Genomic DNA, 18,615 nt, shown 5'->3' on the forward strand with positions numbered 1-18,615 from the left:
GGGGTGCCCGGGTGGGATCTGGGCGTGTCCCGGGCGTGTCCTGAGGGGATCCCAGGGGGCATTTGGGGGTGTCCCGGGGGGATTTTGGGGCAATTTTGGGGAGATTTGGGGACCCCAGGGACCCTGGGGTGTTTTGGGGTGCCCGGGGTTGTCCCGGGTGTGTCCTGAGGGGATTCCAGGGGGGATTTGGGGGTGTCCCGGGGGGATTTTGGGGCAATTTTGGGGGGATTTGGGTCCCCCAGGATGGCGGGGGTGTCTGGGTGGGATCTGGGCGTGTCCTGGGCGTGTCCCGGGCGTGTCCGGGTGTGTCCTGAGGGGAATCCGGGGGGGATTTGGGGGTGTCCCGGGGAGGATTTTGGGGGGATTTGGGGACCCCAGGGACCCTGGGGTGTTTTGGGGTGCCCGGGTGTGTCCTGGGCGTGTCTCGGGTGTGTCCTGAGGGGATTCCAGGAGGGATTTGGGGGTGTCCCAGGGGGATTTTGGGGCAATTTTGGGGGGATTTGGGGACCCCAGGACGCCGGGGGTGCCCGGGTGGGATCTGGGGGTGTCCTGGGCGTGTCCTGAGGGGATTCCAGGGGGGATTTGGGGGTGCCCCGGGGGGATTTTGGGGGGATCTGGGGACCCTGGGGTGTTTTGGGGTGCCTGGGGTTGTCCCAGGTTTATCCCGGGTCTGTCCTGAGGGGATTCCAGGAGGGATTTGGGGGTTTCCTGGGGGGAATTTTGGGACAATTTTGGGGGGATTTGGGGACCCCAGGATGGCGGGGGTGTCTGGGCGTGTCCCGGGTCTGTCCTGAGGGGATTCCAGGGGGAATTTTGGGGTGTCCCAGTGGGGATTTTGGGGCGATTTTGGGACCCCAGGATGCCGGGGGTGTCTCGGTGGGATCTGGGCGTGTCCGGGCGTGTCCCAGGCGTGTCCTGAGGGGATTCCGGGGGGGATTTGGGGGTGTCCTGGGGGGGATTTTGGGGACCCCAAGATGCTGGGGGTGCCCGGGTGGGATCTGGGCGTGTCCCGGGCGTGTCCCGGGCGTGTCCCCGCCTGTCCCCAGGTGTGTCCCCGCCTGTGTCCCCGCTGTCAGGGCTCGCAGTTGAGCACGTAGTAGTCGTGCACGTACATGAGCACGGCCATGGGCTGGCCCAGGATCAGCGACATCCACACGGCGGCGTTGCCGTAGTGACCGCGCAGGAAGCGCGACACCAGCCAGGCCAGCGGGATCTGGGGACAGGGACAGGGACAGGAGGGGACAGCAGTGTCACAGCAGTGTCACCTGAGTGTCACCTGCCACCCCCTGCCCCGCGACACCAGCCAGGCCAGCGGGATCTGGGGACAATGACAGCAGTGTCACCTCAGTGTCACTGAGTGTCACCTGAGTGTCACCTGCCACCCCCCTGCCCCGCGACACCAGCCAGGCCAGCGGGATCTGGGGACAGGGACAGCAGTGTCACCTCAGTGTCACTGAGTGTCACCTGAGTGTCACCTGCCACCCCCCTGCCCCGCGACACCAGCCAGGCCAGCGGGATCTGGGGACAATGACAGCAGTGTCACCTCAGTGTCACTGAGTGTCACCTGCCATCCCCTGCCATCCCCTGCCCTGCGACACCAGCCAGGCCAGCGGGATCTGGGGACAGCAATGGGGACAGCAGTGTCACCGAGTGTCACCTGAGTGTCACCTGAGTGTCACCTGCCACCCCCCAGCCCCGCGACACCAGCCAGGCCAGCGGGATCTGGGGACAATGACAGCAGTGTCACAGCAGTGTCACCTGAGTGTCACCTGAGTGTCACCTGCCACCCCCTGCCCCGCGACACCAGCCAGGCCAGCGGGATCTGGGGACAGCAATGGGGACAGCAGTGTCACCTCAGTGTCACTGAGTGTCACCTGCCATCCCCTGCCACCCCCCTGCCCCACGACACCAGCCAGGCCAGCGGGATCTGGGGACAGCAATGGGGACAGCAATGTCACAGCAGTGTCACCTGCCATCCCCTGCCATCCCCTGCCCTGCGACACCAGCCAGGCCAGCGGGATCTGGGGACAGGGACAGCAATGTCACCGAGTGTCACCTGCCACCCCCTGCCCTGCGACACCAGCCAGGCCAGCGGGATCTGGGGACAGCAATGGGGACAGGAGTGTCACTGAGTGTCACCGAGTGTCACCTCAGTGTCACTGAGTGTCACCTGCCACCCCCTGTCACCTCAATGCCATCCCCTGCCACCCCCTGCCCCGCGACACCAGCCAGGCCAGCGGGATCTGGGGACAGGAGTGTCACCGAGTGTCACCGAGTGTCACAGCAGTGTCACCTGCCATCCCCTGCCATCCCCTGCCATCCCCTGTCACCCCCTGCCCTGTGACACCAGCCAGGCCAGCGGGATCTGGGGACAAAGGGACAGGGACAGGGGACAGGGACAGTGACAATGACAGGGACACAGGGACAGGGACAGGGATGGGGCAATAGGGGCAAGGATGGGGATAGGGACACGGGGACAAGGAGAGAGGGACAGGGACAGAGGGACAGGGATGAGGACATGGGGACACAGGGACACAGGGACAGGGACACAGGGACAGGGATGGGGCAATAGGGGCAAGGATGGGGACAGGGACACGGGGACAAGGAGAGAGGGACAGGGATGAGGACATGGGGACACAGGGACAGGGACACAGGGACACAGAGACACAGGGACAGGGGACAGGGATGAGGACATGGGGACAGGGACAGAAGGACAGGGGACAGGGACAGGAACAAGAGACAGGGGGACAGAGACAGGGACACAGGGACAGAGGGATACAGGGACTATGACAGGGACAGGGACAATGACAGGGACAGGACAGGGACGGGGACACAAACAGGGATACAGGGACAGGGGGACATGGGGACACAGACAGGGACAGTGACAATGACAGGGACAGGGACACGGGGACACAGGGACACAGGGACAGGGATGAGGACATGGGGACAGGGGGACAGAGACACAGGGACAGGGGACAGGGACACAGGGACACGGGGACACAGGACAGGGGGACAGGGATGGGGACAGACAGAAGGACAGGAGGACACGGGGACAAGGACAGGGGACAGGGACAGGGACAGAGGGACAGGGGGACAGAGGCAGGGACAGAAGGACAGGGACAGAGGGACAGGGACATGGGGACACAGGGACAATGACAGGGACAGGGATGGGGACAGAGACAGAAGGACAGGAGGACACGGGGACAGGGACACAGGGACACGGGGACGGGGGCAAGGGACAGGGACAGGGGGACAGGAACACGGGGACATGGGGACACAGGTAAGGACAGGGACACCGGGACGGGGACAGGGACAGAGATAGGGACATGGGGACACAGGGACACAGGGACAGGGGGACAGGGACAGTGACAGGGATGGGGACAGACAGAAGGACAGAAGGACAGGAGGACACAGGGACAAGGACAGGGACAGGGGGACACGGGGACAGGGACAGAGGGACAGGGATGGGGACAGAGACAGAAGGACAGGAGGACACAGGGACACGGGGACACAGGGACAGGGATGAGGACAAGGACAGGGACACAGGGACAGGACAAGGACAGAAGGACAGGAGGACACAGGGACACAGGGACATTGTCCCCCCCTTTTTGGGTACCCCAGCCCCCACTGTCCCCTCTCCTCGTTTCTGGGGTTCCCCACTTTTAGGATCCCCTGGGTTTTGGGGTTCCCCTGGTTTTTGGGATCCCCACTTTGAGGGTTCCCTGTTCTTTGGGGTTCCCCACTTTTAACATTCTCAGATTTTGGGGTTCCTCTGGTATTTGGGGTTTCCCCTTTTAAGGATGCCCAGGATTTGGGGTCCCCTGGTTTTGGGGTACCACACTTTTAGGATTCTCAGGTTTTGGGGTTCCCTGTTTTTTGGGGTTCCCCACTTTTAAGATTTTCAGTTTTTGGGGTTCCCCGGTTTTAGGGTGCTGTGGTTTTTGGGGTTCCCATTTTTTGACTTCCCCTGGTTTTTGAGGTTCCCCACTTTTAGGACTCCCATGTTTTTGGGGTTCTTCTAGTTTTTGGGGTTCCCTGGTTTTTGGGGTTCCCCACTTTGAGGATTCCCTGTTTTTGGGGTTCCCCTGGTTTTTGGGGTTCCCATTATTGATGTTCCCCACCTTCAGGATTCCCATGTTTTTGGGGTTCCCTGGTTTTTGGGGTTCCCCACTTTTAAGATTTTTCAGGTTTTGGGGTTCCTGGTTTTGGGTTCCCCAGTTCTAGGGTGCTGTGGTTTTTGGGGTTCCCACTTTTTGACTTCCCCTGCTTTTTGGGGCTCCCGTTTTTGGGTTTCCTTGGTTTTGGGCTCCCTGGGTTTTTGGGGTCCCCCCTGGTTTTTGGGGTTCCCATTTTTGGGGTTCCCATTTTTGGGGTGTCTCACCTGTGCCGCCATGCCCTGGTTTTGGGGTTCCCATTTTTGGGGTCCCCCCGGTTTTTGGGGTGTCTCACCTGTGCTGCCATGCCCTGGTTTATTTTTGGGGTCCCCCCGCTGTTTTTGGGGTCCCCCCTGTTTTTGGGGTTCCCCCCGGTTTTTGGGGTCCCCCCATGTTTTTGGGGTTCCCGTTTTTGGGGTCCCCCCCGTTTTTGGGGTGTCTCACCTGTGCGGCCATGCCCTGGTTTATTTTTGGGGTCCCCCATATTTTTGGGGTGTCTCACCTGTGCGGCCATGCCCTGGTTTTGGGGTTCCCATTTTTGGGGTTCCCCCCTGGTTTTTGGGGTCCCCCCGCTGTTTTTGGGGTGTCTCACCTGTGCCGCCATGCCCTGGTTTATTTTTGGGGTTCCCCCTGGTTTTTGGGGTTCCCATTTTTGGGGTCCCCCCGTTTTTGGGGTTCCCATTTTTGGGGTCCCCCCCGTTTTTGGGGTGTCTCACCTGTGTGGCCATGCCCTGGTTTATTTTTGGGGTTCCCCGGTTTTTGGGGTCCCCCCGGTTTTTGGGGTGTCTCACCTGTGCTGCCATGCCCTGGTTTATTTTTGGGGTTCCCCCGCTGTTTTTGGGGTGTCTCACCTGTGCAGCCATGCCCTGGTTTATTTTTGGGGTTCCCATTTTTGGGTTCCCCCCCTGTTTTTGGGGTTCCCCCCCTGTTTTTGGGGTGTCTCACCTGTGCGGCCATGCCCTGGTTTGGTTTTGGGGTTCCCCCTGGTTTTGGGGTTCCCCCCCTGTTTTTGGGGTTCCCCATTTTTGGGGTGTCTCACCTGTGCCGCCATGCCCTGGTTTATTTTTGGGGTTCCCATTTTTGGGGTCCCCCCCGTTTTTGGGGTGTCTCACCTGTGCCGCCATGCCCTGGTTTATTTTTGGGGTCCCCCACTGTTTTTGGGGTCCCCCCCGGTTTTTGGGGTGTCTCACCTGTGCGGCCATGCCCTGGTTTTGGGGTTCCCATTTTTGGGGTGTCTCACCTGTGCGGCCATGCCCATGAAGGCCCAGAGCCGGAACATCCTCAGGGGGACGCTCACCAGGTACTGCGGGGACAGGGACGGAATTTGGGGGGACCCCGGGGTTTTGGGGGGACCCCGGGGTTTTGGGGTTCCCAGCAGGGATTTTGGGGGGGCTGAGAGGAATTTTGGGGTTCCCAGCAGGGATTTTGGGGGGTTTTGAGTGGGGATTTTGGGGGTTCCTGGCAGGAATTTGGGGGTTCCCAGGGGGATTTTGGGGTCTCCCAGGGGGATTTTGGGGTCTCCCAGATGGAATTTTGGGGGTTCACGAGTGGGGATTTTGGGGGGTTCCTACTGGAATTTTTAAGGGATCCCCGAGATTTTGGGGGGTCTGAGTGGAATTTTGGGGTTCCCCCGGGATTTTGGGGTCTCCCAGAAGGAATTTTGGGGGTTCTGAGCGGGGATTTTGGGGTCCCCAGTTGGATTTCGGGGTCCCTGAGTGGGGATTTTGGGGTGTCCCAGTGGGATCTTTGTGGCACCCTCAGATTTTGGGGTTCCCAAATGGGATTTTGGGGGAGGCCCAGTTGGATTTTGGGGTTTCCGAGTGAGAATTTTGGGGTTTCTGAGTGAGGATTTTGGGGGGTTCCTACAGGAATTTTTAAGGGATCCCCGAAGATTTTGGGGTTCCCAGCAGGGATTTTGGGGGGGCTGAGAGGAATTTTGGGGTTCCCAGCAGGGATTTTGGGGGGTTTTGAGTGGGAATTTTGGGGGTTCCTGGCAGGAATTTGGGGGTTCCCAGGGGGATTTTGGGGGGGTCCCAGTTGAATTTTGGGGGATTTTCTCGGGAATTTGAGGGGTTTTAGTGGGAATTTGAGGGGTTTTAGTGGGAATTTCGGGGTCCCCCCCCCAGATTTTGGGGTCCCTGGTTGGATTTTGGGGGAATTTTCTCAGGATTTTTGGGTTCCCACGGGGAATTTTGTGGTTTCCTGGTTAAATTTAGGGGAATTTTCTTGGGATTTTGAGGGTTTTTAGTGGGAATTTCGGGGTTTCCCAATGGGAATTTTGGGGTTTCCCCCCCCCGATTTTGGGGTTCCCAATGGGAATTTTGGGGGGATTTTCTTGGGAATTTGAGGGTTCTTAGTCAGAATTTTGGGGTTTCCCCTCATATTTCAGGGTTCCGGATGGGAATTTGGGGGTTTCTGGTTGAATTTTGGGGGATTTTCCCAGGAATTTGGGGTGATTTTATCGGGAATTTTTATGTTTTTTTGTGGGAATTTGAGAGTTTTTAGTCGGAATTTTGGGTTTCCCCCCTGATTTTGGGGTTCCCAATGGGAATTTTGGGGGGACTTTCTCAGGAATTTGAGGGTTTTTAGTCGGAATTTCGGGGTTCCCCCCCCCGATTTTGGGTTTCCCTCCCCGATTTTGGGGTTCCCGATGGGAATTTTGGGGGGATTTTAGTGGGAATTTGAGGGATTTTCTTGGGAATTTGAGGGTTTTTAGTCGGAATTTGAGGGTTTTTAGTGGGAATTTCGGGGTTCCCCCCCCCGATTTTGGGTTTCCCCCCCAATTTCAGGGTCCCCGATGTGAATTTGGGGTTTCCCGATGTGAATTTTGGGGTTCCCGATGTGAATTTGGGGTCCCCGTGGGGTTTTTGGGGCTCAGACCTCGTGGAAGAAGGCGGATGCCAGGAACACGGCCGCCTGCGCCGCCCACTTGCTGACGCCCCTCCTGAGCATGGGCTTGTAGAAATGCCTGGGGAGCCCCAAAATCGGCACGGGGAGCCCCAAAAACGGGGGGACCCCGAAACAGCCCAGCCCCGAAAACCCCTGCCCAAAAAACCCCAAAAATCCCTGCCCAAAAAACCCAAATTAGCCCCGAAAATCCCTGCCCAAAAAACCCCAAAAATCCCTGCCCAAAAAACCCCGAAAATCCCTGGCCAAAAACCCCCAAATTAGCCCCAAAAAACCCTGCCCAAAAAACCCCAAAAATCCCTGCCCAAAAAACCCCAAATCAGCCCCAAAAATCCCTGCCCAAAACAGCCCAGCCCCGAAAACCCTGCCCAAAAAACCCCAAATCATCCCCAAAATCCCCGCTCAAAAAACCCAAATTAGCCCCAAAAATCCCTGCCCAAAAAACCCCAAATTATCCCCAAAAATCCCTGCCCAAAAAAACCCCAAATCATCCCCAAAAATCCCTGCCCAAAAAACCCCGAAAATCCCTGCCCAAAAAAACCCAAATTAGCCCCAAAAATCCCTGCCCAAAAAACCCCAAAAATCCCTGCCCAATAAACCCCAAATACCCCCAAAAATCCCTGCCCAAAAAACCCAAAATACCCCCAAAAATCCCTGCCCAAAAAACCCCAATTATCCCCAAAAATCCCTGCCCAAAACCCCCAAATTATCCCCAAAAATCCCTGCCCCAAAAACCCCAAAAATCCCTGCCCAAAAAAACCCAAATCATCCCCAAAATTCCTGCTCAAAAAACCCAAATTAGCCCCAAAAATCCCTGCCCAAAAACCCCAAATTAGCCCCAAAAATCCCTGCCCAAAAAACCCAAAATATCCCCAAAAATCCCTGCCCAAAAACCCCCAATTATCCCCAAAAATCCCTGCCCAAAAACCCCAAAAATCCCTGCCCAAAAAACCCCAAATTAGCCCCAAAAATCCCTGCCCAAAAAACCCAAATTAGCCCCGAAAATCCCTGCCCAAAAAACCCCAATTATCCCCAAAAATCCCTGCCCAAAAAACCCCAAATCAGCCCCAAAAATCCCTGCCCCAAAAACCCCAAAAATCCCTGCCCAAAAAACCCAAATTAACCCCAAAAATCCCTGCCCAAAAAACCCCAAATATCCCCAAAAATCCCTGCCCCAAAAACCCCAAAAATCCCTGCCCAAAAAACCCCAAATTAGCCCCAAAAATCCCTGCCCAAAAAACCCAAAATATCCCCAAAAATCCCTGCCCAAAAACCCCCAATTATCCCCAAAAATCCCTGCCCAAAAACCCCAAAAATCCCTGCCCAAAAAACCCCAAATTAGCCCCAAAAATCCCTGCCCAAAAAACCCAAATTAGCCCCGAAAATCCCTGCCCAAAAAACCCCAATTATCCCCAAAAATCCCTGCCCAAAAAACCCCAAATCAGCCCCAAAAATCCCTGCCCCAAAAACCCCAAAAATCCCTGCCCAAAAAACCCAAATTAACCCCAAAAATCCCTGCCCAAAAAACCCCAAATATCCCCAAAAATCCCTGCCCCAAAAACCCCAAAAATCCCTGCCCAAAAAACCCCAAATTATCCCCAAAAATCCCTGCCCAAAAACCCCAAAATTTTCCCCAAAAATCCCTGCCCAAAAAACCCCAAATTATCCCCAAAAATCCCTGCCCAAAAAACCCAAATTATCCCCAAAAATCCCTGCCCAAAAAACCCAAATTAGCCCCAAAAATCCCTGCCCAAAAACCCCAAATTATCCCCAAAAATCCCTGCCCAAAAAACCCCAAATTAGCCCCAAAAATCCCTGCCCTCAAAATGCACAAATTCCTCCCCAAATCCCTCAAATTCCTCCCCCAATCTCTCCTCAAACCCAAAAATCCCCCCAAAAACTCCCCAAAATTCCAAATTCCTCCAAAATCCCCCTTCAATCCACCCAAAACCCCCAAATTCCTGCCTAAAAACCCCAATTCCACCCGAAAACCCCAAATTCCACCAAAAACCCCAAATTCCCCCAAATTTCTCCCCAAAAATCCTGAATTCCCCCAAATTCCCTCCCCCAAATCCACCCCAAATTCCCCCAAATTCCTCCCCAAAACCCCCAATTCCTCCCCAAAAACCCCAAATTCCACCCCCAAAACCCCAATTTCCCCAAATTCCACCCCCAAATTCCCCCAGATTCCCCCCCAAAAACCCCAATTTCCCCCAAATTCTGCCCCCAAACCCCCAAATTCCACCCCGAAAACCCCAAATTCCCCCAAATTCCTCCCAAAAAAAACCCCAAATTTCCCCCCAGAACCCCAAATTCCCTGAAATCTGACCCCAAATCTCCCCAAATCCCTCCCCAAAAACCCCAAATTCCACCCCCAAAACCCCAATTTCCCCCAAATTCTGCCCCAAAAACCCCAAATTCCTCCCCAAAATCCCCAATTTCCACCCCAAAAAAACCCCAAATTCCCCCAAATTCCTCCCAAAAAACGCCAAATTTCCCCCAAAACCCCAAATTCCACCCCCAAATTCCTCCCCAAAACTCCCACATTTCCCCCAAATCCCTCCCCAAAAACCCCAAATTCCACCCAAAAACCCCAAATTCCCCCCAATTCCACCCCAAAACCCCCAAATTCCCCCCAAAATTCCCCCAAATTCCACCCCAAAACACCCAAATTCCACCCCAAAACCCCCAATTTCCCCCAAATTTCACCCCAAACCCCAAATTCCCCCCCAAATTTCCCCAGATTCCACCCCAAATTTCCCCAAATTCCACCCAAAACCCCCAAATTCCACCCAAATTCCCCCAAAATCCCCAAATTCCCCCAATCCCCACCTGAGGCACCATTTGTGCACGGGGATGTTCCAGTTCTGCCAGAAGTAGGTGACGGACTCGGAGTTCCTGAGGGGAAAAAATGGGGATCAGGGACTCCAAAAACACCCAAAATCACCCCAAAAATCACCCCAAAATCAGCCCAAAAATCACCACAAAAATCACCCAAAAACACCCAAAATCACCCCAAAAATCACCACAAAAATCACCCAAAAACACCCAAAATCACCCCAAAAATCACCACAAAAATCACCCAAAAACACCCAAAATCACCCCAAAAATCATCCAAAAATCAGCCCAAAATCAGCCCAAAAATCACCCCAAAATCAGCCCAAAAATAATCTCAAAATCACCCAAAATCACCCCAAAAATCATCCCAAAATCCCCCCCAAATCACCCCAAAAATCATCCCAAAATCAGCCCAAAAACCCCCCAAAATCACCCCAAAAATCATCTCAAAAATCATCCCAACATCACCCCAAAATCACCCCAAAAATCCCCCCAAAAATCATCCAAAACCCCCAAAAATCCCCAATTCCCCCCAGCAGTGACGGACTCCGAGTTCCTGAGGGGAAAAACGGGGATCAGGGACCCCAAAACCACCCAAAATCACCCCAAAAATCTCCCCAAAATCACCCCAAAAAATCCCCCCCAAAAATCCCCTAAAAATCACCCAAAATCCCCAAAAATCCCCCCCAAATCACCACAAAAATCATCCAAAACTCCCCCAAAAATAATCTCAAAATCCCCTAAAAATCACCCCAAAAATCCCGCAAAATCACCCCAAAATCCCCCCCAAATCCCCTAAAATCCCCCCAAAATCACCCCAAAAATCCCCCCCCAAATCCCCAATTCCCCCCAGCAGTGACGGACTCTGAGTTCCTGAGGGGAAAAACGGGATCAGGGACCCCAAAACCACCCAAAACCACCCCAAAAATCTCCCCAAAATCCCCCCAAAAATCACCCCAAAAATCATCCAAAAAATCCCCTAAAATCACCCCAAAATAATCTCAAAATCCCCTAAAAATCCCCCCAAAAATCCCCACAAAATCCCCTAAAATCAGCCCAAAATCCCCCCAAAAATCCCCCCAAAATCCCCTAAAATCAGCCCGAAATCGCCCCAAAAATTCCCCCCAAAATCCCCAATTCCCCCCAGCAGTGATGGACTCTGAGTTCCTGAGGGGAAACGGGATCAGGGACCCCAAAAACACCCAAAACCACCCCAAAAATCTCCCCAAAATCAGCCCAAAATCACCCCAAAATCAGCCCAAAAATCATCCCAAAATCACCCCAAAAATCACCCCAAAAACCCCCCAAAATCGCCCCAAAATGCCCCCTAAAATCCCCTAAAATCCCAAATTCCCCAAAATTCCCCCCAAAATCCCCAATTCCCCCCAGCAGTGACGGACTCGGAGTTCCTGAGGGGAAAAACGGATCAGGGACCCCAAAAACACCCAAAACCACCCCAAAAATCACCCCCAAATCACCCCAAAAATCCCCCCAAAATCCCCTAAAATCACCCCAAAATCACCACAAAAATTATCTCAAAATCCCCTAAAATCCCCCCAAAATCCCCCCAAAATCCCCCAAAATCACCACAAAAATCACCCACAAAAATCCCCCAAAATCATCTCAAAATCCCCTAAAAATCACCCCAAAAATCCCCCCAAAAATCCCCCCAAAATCAACCCAAAATCCCCCAAAATCACCCCAAAATCACCACAAAAATCACCCCAAAAATCATCCAAAACCCCCCCAAAATCCCCAATTCCCCCCAGCAGTGACGGACTCTGAGTTCCTGAGGGGAAACGGGGATCAGGGACCCCAAAATCCCCCAAAAATCCCCCAAATCCACCCAAAAATCCCCCCAAAATCACCCTCAAAAACCACCCCCAAATCACCCCAAAAATCCTCCAAAATTACCCCAAAATCATCTCAAAATCAACCCAAAATCACCCCAAAAATCACCCCAAAAATCACCCCAAAAATCATCCAAAATTCCCCCCAAAAATCCCCCAAAATCATCTCAAAATCCCCTAAAAATCCCCCCAGAATTCCCCCAAAAAATCCCCAAAATGCTGAATTTTGCCCGAAATTGCCATTTTTTTCCCCCAAATTTCCGGGTTTTTTCCCCAAACTGCCGTTTTTAGCCCTAAACTGTCTGATTTTACCCCAAATTTCCGGTTTTTTCCCCCCAAAATCGCCATTTTTTCCCCGAAATTTCCATTTTTGCCCAAAATTGCCGTTTTTTCGCCCCAAAATGCCGCATTTTGCCCCAAACTGCCGAGTTTAGCCCCAAACTGTCTGATTTTACCCCACATTTCCATTCTTTTCCTAAAACTGCCACTTTTTCCCCCAAATTTCCATTTTTGCCCCAAAATTGCCATTTTTCCCCCCAAACTGCCGTTTTTACCCCTTTTTGCCCAAAATTGCTGCATTTAGCCCCACGATTTCCATTTTTTCCCCCAAAATTGCCATTTTTTACCCCAAATTCCTGGGTTTTTTCCCCAAACTGCCGTTTTTCCCCAAAATTTCTGTTTTTTGCCCGAAATTGCCATTTTTCCCCCAAATTTCCATTTCTTTTCCCCAAACTGCCGTTTTTAGCCCCAAACTCTGATTTTACCCCAAATTTCCATTTTCCCCCCAAAATTTCCAGTTTTTCCCCAAAATTTCCATTTTTGCCCAAAATTGCCATTTTTTGCCCCAAAATTTCCGTTTTTAGCCCCAAACTGTCTGATTTTACCCCAAAATTTCCATTCTTTTCCCAAAACTGCCGTTTTTCCCCCAAATTTCCATTTTTCCCCCAAATTTCCATTTTTGCCCAAAATTGCCGTTTTTCGCCCCAAATTTCCAATTTTTTTCCTGAAATTTCCATTTTTGCCCAAAACTGCCATTTTTCACCCCAAAACTGCTGGTTTTTTCCCCAAAATTTCTAGGTTTTTTTCCCCAAAATTTCCATTTTTTTTCCCCAAAATTTCCATTTTCCCCCCCAAATTTCCAGTTTTTCCCCGAAATTTCCATTTTTGCCCAAAACTGCCATTTTTCCCCAAATTTCCATTTTTCCCCAAACTGCTGAGTTTAGCCCCAAACTGTCTGATTTTCCCCAAAATTTCCATTTTTTTCCCCCAAAACTTCCATTTTCCCCCCAAATTTCCATTTTTTTCCCAAATTTCCGTTTTTGCCCAAAATTTCCATTTTTCGCCCCAAAATGCTGCATTTTGCCCCAAACTGCCGAGTTTAGCCCCAAACTGGTTTTCCCCCACATTTCCATTTTTTTCCCCACATTTCCATTTTTTGCCCCCAAAATTTCCATTTTTTTTCCCCAAATTTCCATTTTTGCCCAAAATTGCCATTTTTCCCCCAAATTTCCGGTTTTTTCCCCAAACTGTCTGATCTTACCCCAAATTTCCTTTCTTTTCCCAAAACTGCCGTTTTTTCCCCAAAATTGCCATTTTTTCCCCAAAATTTATGTTTTTGCCCAAAATTGCCGTTTTTCACCCCAAATTGCCGCATTTTGCCCCAAACTGCCGGGTTTAGCCCCAAACTGTCTGATTTTGCCCAAACCTGCCATTTTTCCCCCCCAAATTTCCATTTTCTCTGAAATTTCCATTTTCCCCCCAAATTTCCATTTTCCCTGAAATTTCCATTTTTCCCCAAATTTCCATTTTTTGCCTAAAATGTCCGTTTTTCACCCCAAACTGTCTGATTTTGCCCAAACCTGCCATTTTTCCCCCCAAATTTCCATTTTCCCCCAAAAATTTCCATTTTTTCCCCAAATTTCCATTGTTTCCCCAAATTTCTGTTTTTGCCCAAAACTGCCATTTTTCACCCCAAAACTGCTGGCTTTTTCCCCAAAATTTCTGGGGGTTTTTTTCCCAAAATTTCCATTTTTTTTCCCGAAAATTTCCGTGTTTTTTCCCCCCAAAATTTCCATTTTCCCCCAAAATTTCCATTTTTTTCCCCAAAATTTCCGTTTTTGCCCAAAATCTCCGTTTTTCCCCCCAAACCCCCTGGCTCACCACCAGTCCCGGTAGAACTCGCGGTCCCCGAACTGCAGCAGCTCGGCCACGGCGTTGAGGCAGGAGTGGAAAAACCAATAGAAAAACATCAGCCAGATCAGGTGGTTTGGGACCTGAATTGGGGTAAAAAACGGGGATTTTGGGAAAATTATAAATAATGAAAAACATCAGCCAGATCAGGTGGTTGGGGACCTAAAAATGGGGTAAAAAACGGGGATTTTGGGAAAATTATAAATAATGAAAAACCAATAGAAAAACATCAGCCAGATCAGGTGGTTGGGGACCTAAAAATGGGGTAAAAAACGGGGATTTTGGGGAAAATTATAAATAATGAAAAACATCAGCCAGATCAGGTGGTTTGGGACCTAAAAATGGGGTAAAAAACGGGGATTTTGGGAAAATTATAAATAATGAAAAACCAATAGAAAAACATCAGCCAGATCAGGTGGTTGGGGACCTAAATTGGGGTAAAAAAACGGGGATTTTGGGAAAATTATAAATAATGAAAAACCAATAGAAAAACATCAGCCAGATCAGGTGGTTTGGGACCTAAAAATGGGGTAAAAAACGGGGATTTTGGGAAAATTATAAATAATGAAAAACCAATAGAAAAACATCAGCCAGATCAGGTGGTTGGGGACCTAAAAATGGGGTAAAAAACGGGGATTTTGGGAAAATTATAAATAATGAAAAACCAATAGAAAAACATCAGCCAGATCAGGTGGTTGGGGACCTAAAAATGGGGTAAAAAACGGGGATTTTGGTAAAATTATAAATAATGAAAAACCAATAGAAAAACATCAGCCAGATCAGGTGGTTGGGGACCTAAAAATGGGGTAAAAAACGGGGGATTTTGGGAAAATTATAAATAATGAAAAACCAATAGAAAAACATCAGCCAGATCAGGTGGTTGGGGACCTAAAAATGGGGTAAAAAACGGGGATTTTGGGAAAATTATAAATAATGAAAAACCAATAGAAAAACATCAGCCAGATCAGGTGGTTGGGGACCTAAAAATGGGGGTAAAAAACGGGGATTTTGGGAAAATTATAAATAATGAAAAACATCAGCCAGATCAGGTGATTGGGGACCTAAATTGGGGTAAAAAAGGGGGAAATTGGTTAAAAATGGGGAAAAATGGGAATTTTAGGGGGAAAAATGTGGGATTTTTTGGGGGTTTTAGGGGAAAAAATGGGATTTTTTTGAGGGAAAAAATGGGATTTTTGGGGGAAAAATATGGGATTTTTGGGGAGGAAAAATGGGATATTTTTGGAAAAAAATGGGGATTTTAGGGGAAAAAATTGGATTCTTTTGGGGAAAAAATGGGATTTTTGGGGAAAAAAGGGGAATTTTAGGGGAAAAAATTTGAATTTTTTTGGGAAAAAAATGGGGGATTTTAGGGGAAAAAAATTGAATTTTTGGGGGGAAAAATGGGATTTTTTTGGGGGAAAAAATGGGGGATTTTAGGAGGGAAAATTTGGATTTTTTGGGAAAAAATGGAGGATTTTAGGGAAAAAATTTGAATTTTTGGGGGGAAAAATTTGAATTTTTGGGGGGAAAAATGGGATTTTTTTGAGGGAAAAATATGGGATTGTTGGGGGAAAAAATTGAATTTTTTGGGGAAAAAATGGGGGGATTTTATAGGGAAAAATTTGAATTTTTGGGGGACAATGGGATTTTTTAGGGGAAAACCTGGATTTTTTTGGAATAAAATGAAATTTTTGGAATAAATTGGGATTTTTGGGGAAAAAGGGATTTTTTGGGGAAAAAATGGGGGATTTTAGGGGGAAGAGTTTGGATTTTTTGGAATAAAATGGAAATTTTTGGGGGCAAAAATGGGATTTTTTGGGGGAAAAATGGGGATTTTAGGGGGAAAATGGGATTTTTTTGAGGGAAAAAGATGGGGTTTTTTTGGGGAAAAAATGAAATTTTGAGGGGAAAAAAGGGATTTTTGGGGAAAAATTGAATTTATGGGGGAAATGGGATTTTGGGGAGGAAAAATGGGATTTTTTGGAAAAAAAATGGGGGATTTTAGGGGAAAAGTTTGGATTTTTTGGAATAAAATGGAATTTTTTGGGGGAAAAATGGGATTTTTTTGGAAAAAAGGGGATTTTAGAGGAAAAATTTGAATTTTTTGGGGAAAAAGTTGGAATTTTTGGGGGGAAAAAATGGGATTTTTTTGAGGGAAAAATATGGATTTTTGGGGGAAAAAAATTGAATTTTTTTGGGAAAAATGGGGGGATTTTATAGGGAAAAATTTGAATTTTTGTGGGGAAAAATGGGATTTTTTTGAAAAAAAAATGGGGGATTTTAGGGGAAAAAATTGAATTTTGGGGGGAAAAATTGGAAATTTTGGAGGAAAAAAGGGGATTTTGAGGGGAAAATGGAATTTTATTTTGGAAAAAAATTGAATTTTTTTTGGGAAAAAGTTTGAATTTCTGGGGAAAAATGAGATGTACTGGGGGAAAATTGGATTTTTTGGGGGGAAAACTGGATTTTTGGGAAAAAAGGGATTGTTTTGGGAAAAAGTTTGAATTTTTGGGGGAAAATGGGATTTTTTGAGGGAAAATGGGATTTTTTTGGATAAATTTGAATTTTTGGGGAAAAAATTAAATGTATTGGGGGTAAAAATGGGATATTTTGGGGGGAAAATGGAATTTTTGGGGAAAAATGGAATTTTAGGGGGCAAAAAGGAGGAGGATTTTAGGAGGAAAAATTTCAATTTTTTGGGGAAAAAATGGGATTTTTTTGGAATAAAATGGAAATTTTGGGGGAAAAATGAAATTTTGAGGGAAAAAAATGGGGAATTTCAGGGGAAAAAATTTGGATTTTTTGGAATAAAATGGAATTTTTGGGGGCAAAAATGGGAGTTTTTGGGGAAAATAAGGGGGATTTTAGGGGGAAAAATTTGAATTTTTTGGGGAAAAAGTTGGAATTTTTGGGGGAAAAATGGGATTTTTTTGAGGGAAAAATATGGGATTTTTAGGGGAAAAATTGAATTTTTTGGGGGAAAAATGGGGGATTTTATAGGGAAAAATTTGAATTTTTTGGGGACAATGGGGTTTTTAGGGGAAAACCTGGATTTTTGGAAGAAAATGAAATTTTTGGAATAAATTGGATTTTTGGGGAAAAAGGGATTTTTTGGGGAAAAAATTTGATGTTTTTGGGGAAAAAAATGGGGGATTTTAGGGGAAAAATTGGGATTTTTTGGAATAAAATGGAAATTTTTGGGGGCAAAAATGGGATTTTTTTGAGGGAAAAGATGGGGTTTTTTGGGGAAAAAAGGATTTTTGGGGAAAAATTGAATTTATGGGGGAAATGGGATTTTGGGGAGGAAAAATGGGATTTTTTGGAAAAAAATGGGGGGATTTTAGGGGGAAAAGTTTGGATTTTTTGGAATAATGGAATTTTGGGGGGAAAATGGATTTTTTGGGGAAAGGGGAATTTAGAGGAAAAATTTGAATTTTTTGGGGAAAAAGTGGGAATTTTAGGGGGAAAAAATTGGGAATTTTTTTGAGGGAAAAATATGGGATTGGGGGAAAAAATTGAATTTTTTGGGAAAATGGGGGATTTTATAGGGAAAATTTGATTTTTGGGAGGGAAAAATGGGATTTTTGAAAAATGGGGGATTTTAGGGGAAAAATTGAATTTTTGGGGGAAAAATTGGGACAATTTGGAGGGAAAAAGGGGATTTTGGGGGAATGGAATTTTATTTTGGAAAAAAAAATTAATTTCTTTTGGGAAAAGTTTGATGGGGAATGATTTTTTTGGGGAAAACTGATTTTGGAAAAGGGTTGTTTTGGGAAAAAGTTTGAATTTTTGGAGGAAAAATGGGATTTTTTTGGATAAATTTGAATTTTTGGGGAAAATGAAATTTGAATGGGGGTAAAAATGGATAATTTTGGGAAATGATTTTTTGCGGGAAAAATGGGATTTTTTGAATAATGAAATGGGATTTTTGGGTTGGAATAAATGGGAATTTTGTTGGAATGAAGGGAAAATTGGGATTTTTGGAAAAAATGGATTATTTGGGCAAAAATGGAATTTTTGGGGAAAAAGGGGAATTTTTGGAGGAAAAATGGATTTTCTTGGGAATAAGAATTTTGGAATTTTGGGGGAAAAAATGGATTTTTGGGGGAAAAATTTGGAATTTTTGGATAGAAAATGGATTTTTTGGGAAAAATCTGGTGGAATAATATGGATTATTGGAAAATGGATTGGTAAATTATTTTTGGGGGGTGGAAAAATGGGATTTTTTTGGATAAAAATTTGAATTTTTTGGGGAAAAAATGGATTTTTGGGGGAAAAATTGGAATTTTTTGGGGGAAAAAATTGGGAATTTTTTGGGGGAAAATGGAATTTTTGGAGGAAAAAATGGATTTTTTTAGGGAAATAATGGGATTTTTTGGAGGGTTTTTAGGGGAAAATTGGAAATTTTTGGGGAAAAAAAGGGGATTTTAGGTGGAAAAATTTGAATTTTTTGGGGGAAAAATGAAAGTTTGAGGGAAAATTGGGATTTTTTTGGGAAAAAATGGGTTTTGGAAAAAAATGGGGGATTTTAGGGGAAAAAATTGGAATTTTTGGGAATGAAATGGAATTTTTGGGGGGAAAAATGGGAATTTTTTGGGGAAAAAAGGGGGATTTTAGGGGAAAAAAATTTGAATTTTTTGGGAAAAAATGGGGGATTTTAGGGGAAAAAATTGAAG

At 47.6% G+C, this 18,615-nt stretch overlaps 1 protein-coding gene and 1 long non-coding RNA gene across 7 annotated transcripts; both read right to left on the reverse strand.

Annotated features, from left to right (window-relative positions):
- Window positions 1–886: 886 nt before the first annotated feature.
- Window positions 887–15,039, reverse strand: LOC139587184 (diacylglycerol O-acyltransferase 1-like). Of its 6 annotated transcripts, none has more exons than XR_011678277.1 (7): window positions 13,910–15,039; window positions 9,894–9,959; window positions 7,035–7,122; window positions 5,395–5,457; window positions 5,194–5,344; window positions 4,599–5,099; window positions 3,516–4,381 (listed from the first exon to the last, which is right to left on the reverse strand). XR_011678277.1 is itself a non-coding variant. In XM_071421175.1 (6 exons), exons 1-6 carry the CDS (start codon window positions 13,996–13,998, stop codon window positions 4,619–4,621), a joined length of 498 nt encoding a protein of 165 aa, XP_071277276.1. In that variant the 5' UTR covers window positions 13,999–15,039; the 3' UTR covers window positions 4,604–4,618. The 6 variants fall into 6 exon arrangements, 2 of the variants coding, with proteins under 2 accessions (XP_071277277.1, XP_071277276.1); XR_011678276.1 differs by having other exon boundaries at window positions 3,517–4,381; window positions 4,599–4,945; XR_011678275.1 differs by lacking the exon at window positions 5,194–5,344 and having other exon boundaries at window positions 3,518–4,381.
- On the reverse strand, window positions 6,427–7,018 carry LOC139587185 (uncharacterized). Its single transcript, XR_011678279.1, has 2 exons — window positions 6,718–7,018; window positions 6,427–6,506 (listed from the first exon to the last, which is right to left on the reverse strand). It is a non-coding gene; the product is annotated as an uncharacterized lncRNA (long non-coding RNA).
- Window positions 15,040–18,615: the final 3,576 nt, after the last annotated feature.

This window comes from Agelaius tricolor, unplaced genomic scaffold (genome assembly GCF_023055355.1).
Source record: "Agelaius tricolor isolate 1412-34295 unplaced genomic scaffold, bAgeTri1.0.p SCAF_194, whole genome shotgun sequence".
Classification (NCBI taxonomy): Eukaryota; Metazoa; Chordata; class Aves; order Passeriformes; family Icteridae; genus Agelaius; species Agelaius tricolor.

Coding starts and splice junctions, on each gene's coding strand:
- LOC139587184 (XM_071421175.1), bottom strand. CDS start 13,998: ATGTTTTTCTATTGGTTTTTCCACTCCTGCCTCAACGCCGTGGCCGAG. Junction 9,960..13,909: donor GAGTTCTACCGGGACTGGTG/GTGAGCCAGGGG, acceptor TTTTCCCCTCAG/GAACTCCGAGTCCGTCACCT. Junction 5,100..5,394: donor TCATGGGCATGGCCGCACAG/GTGAGACACCCC, acceptor ATGGCCGCACAG/GTGAGACACCCCAAAAACAG.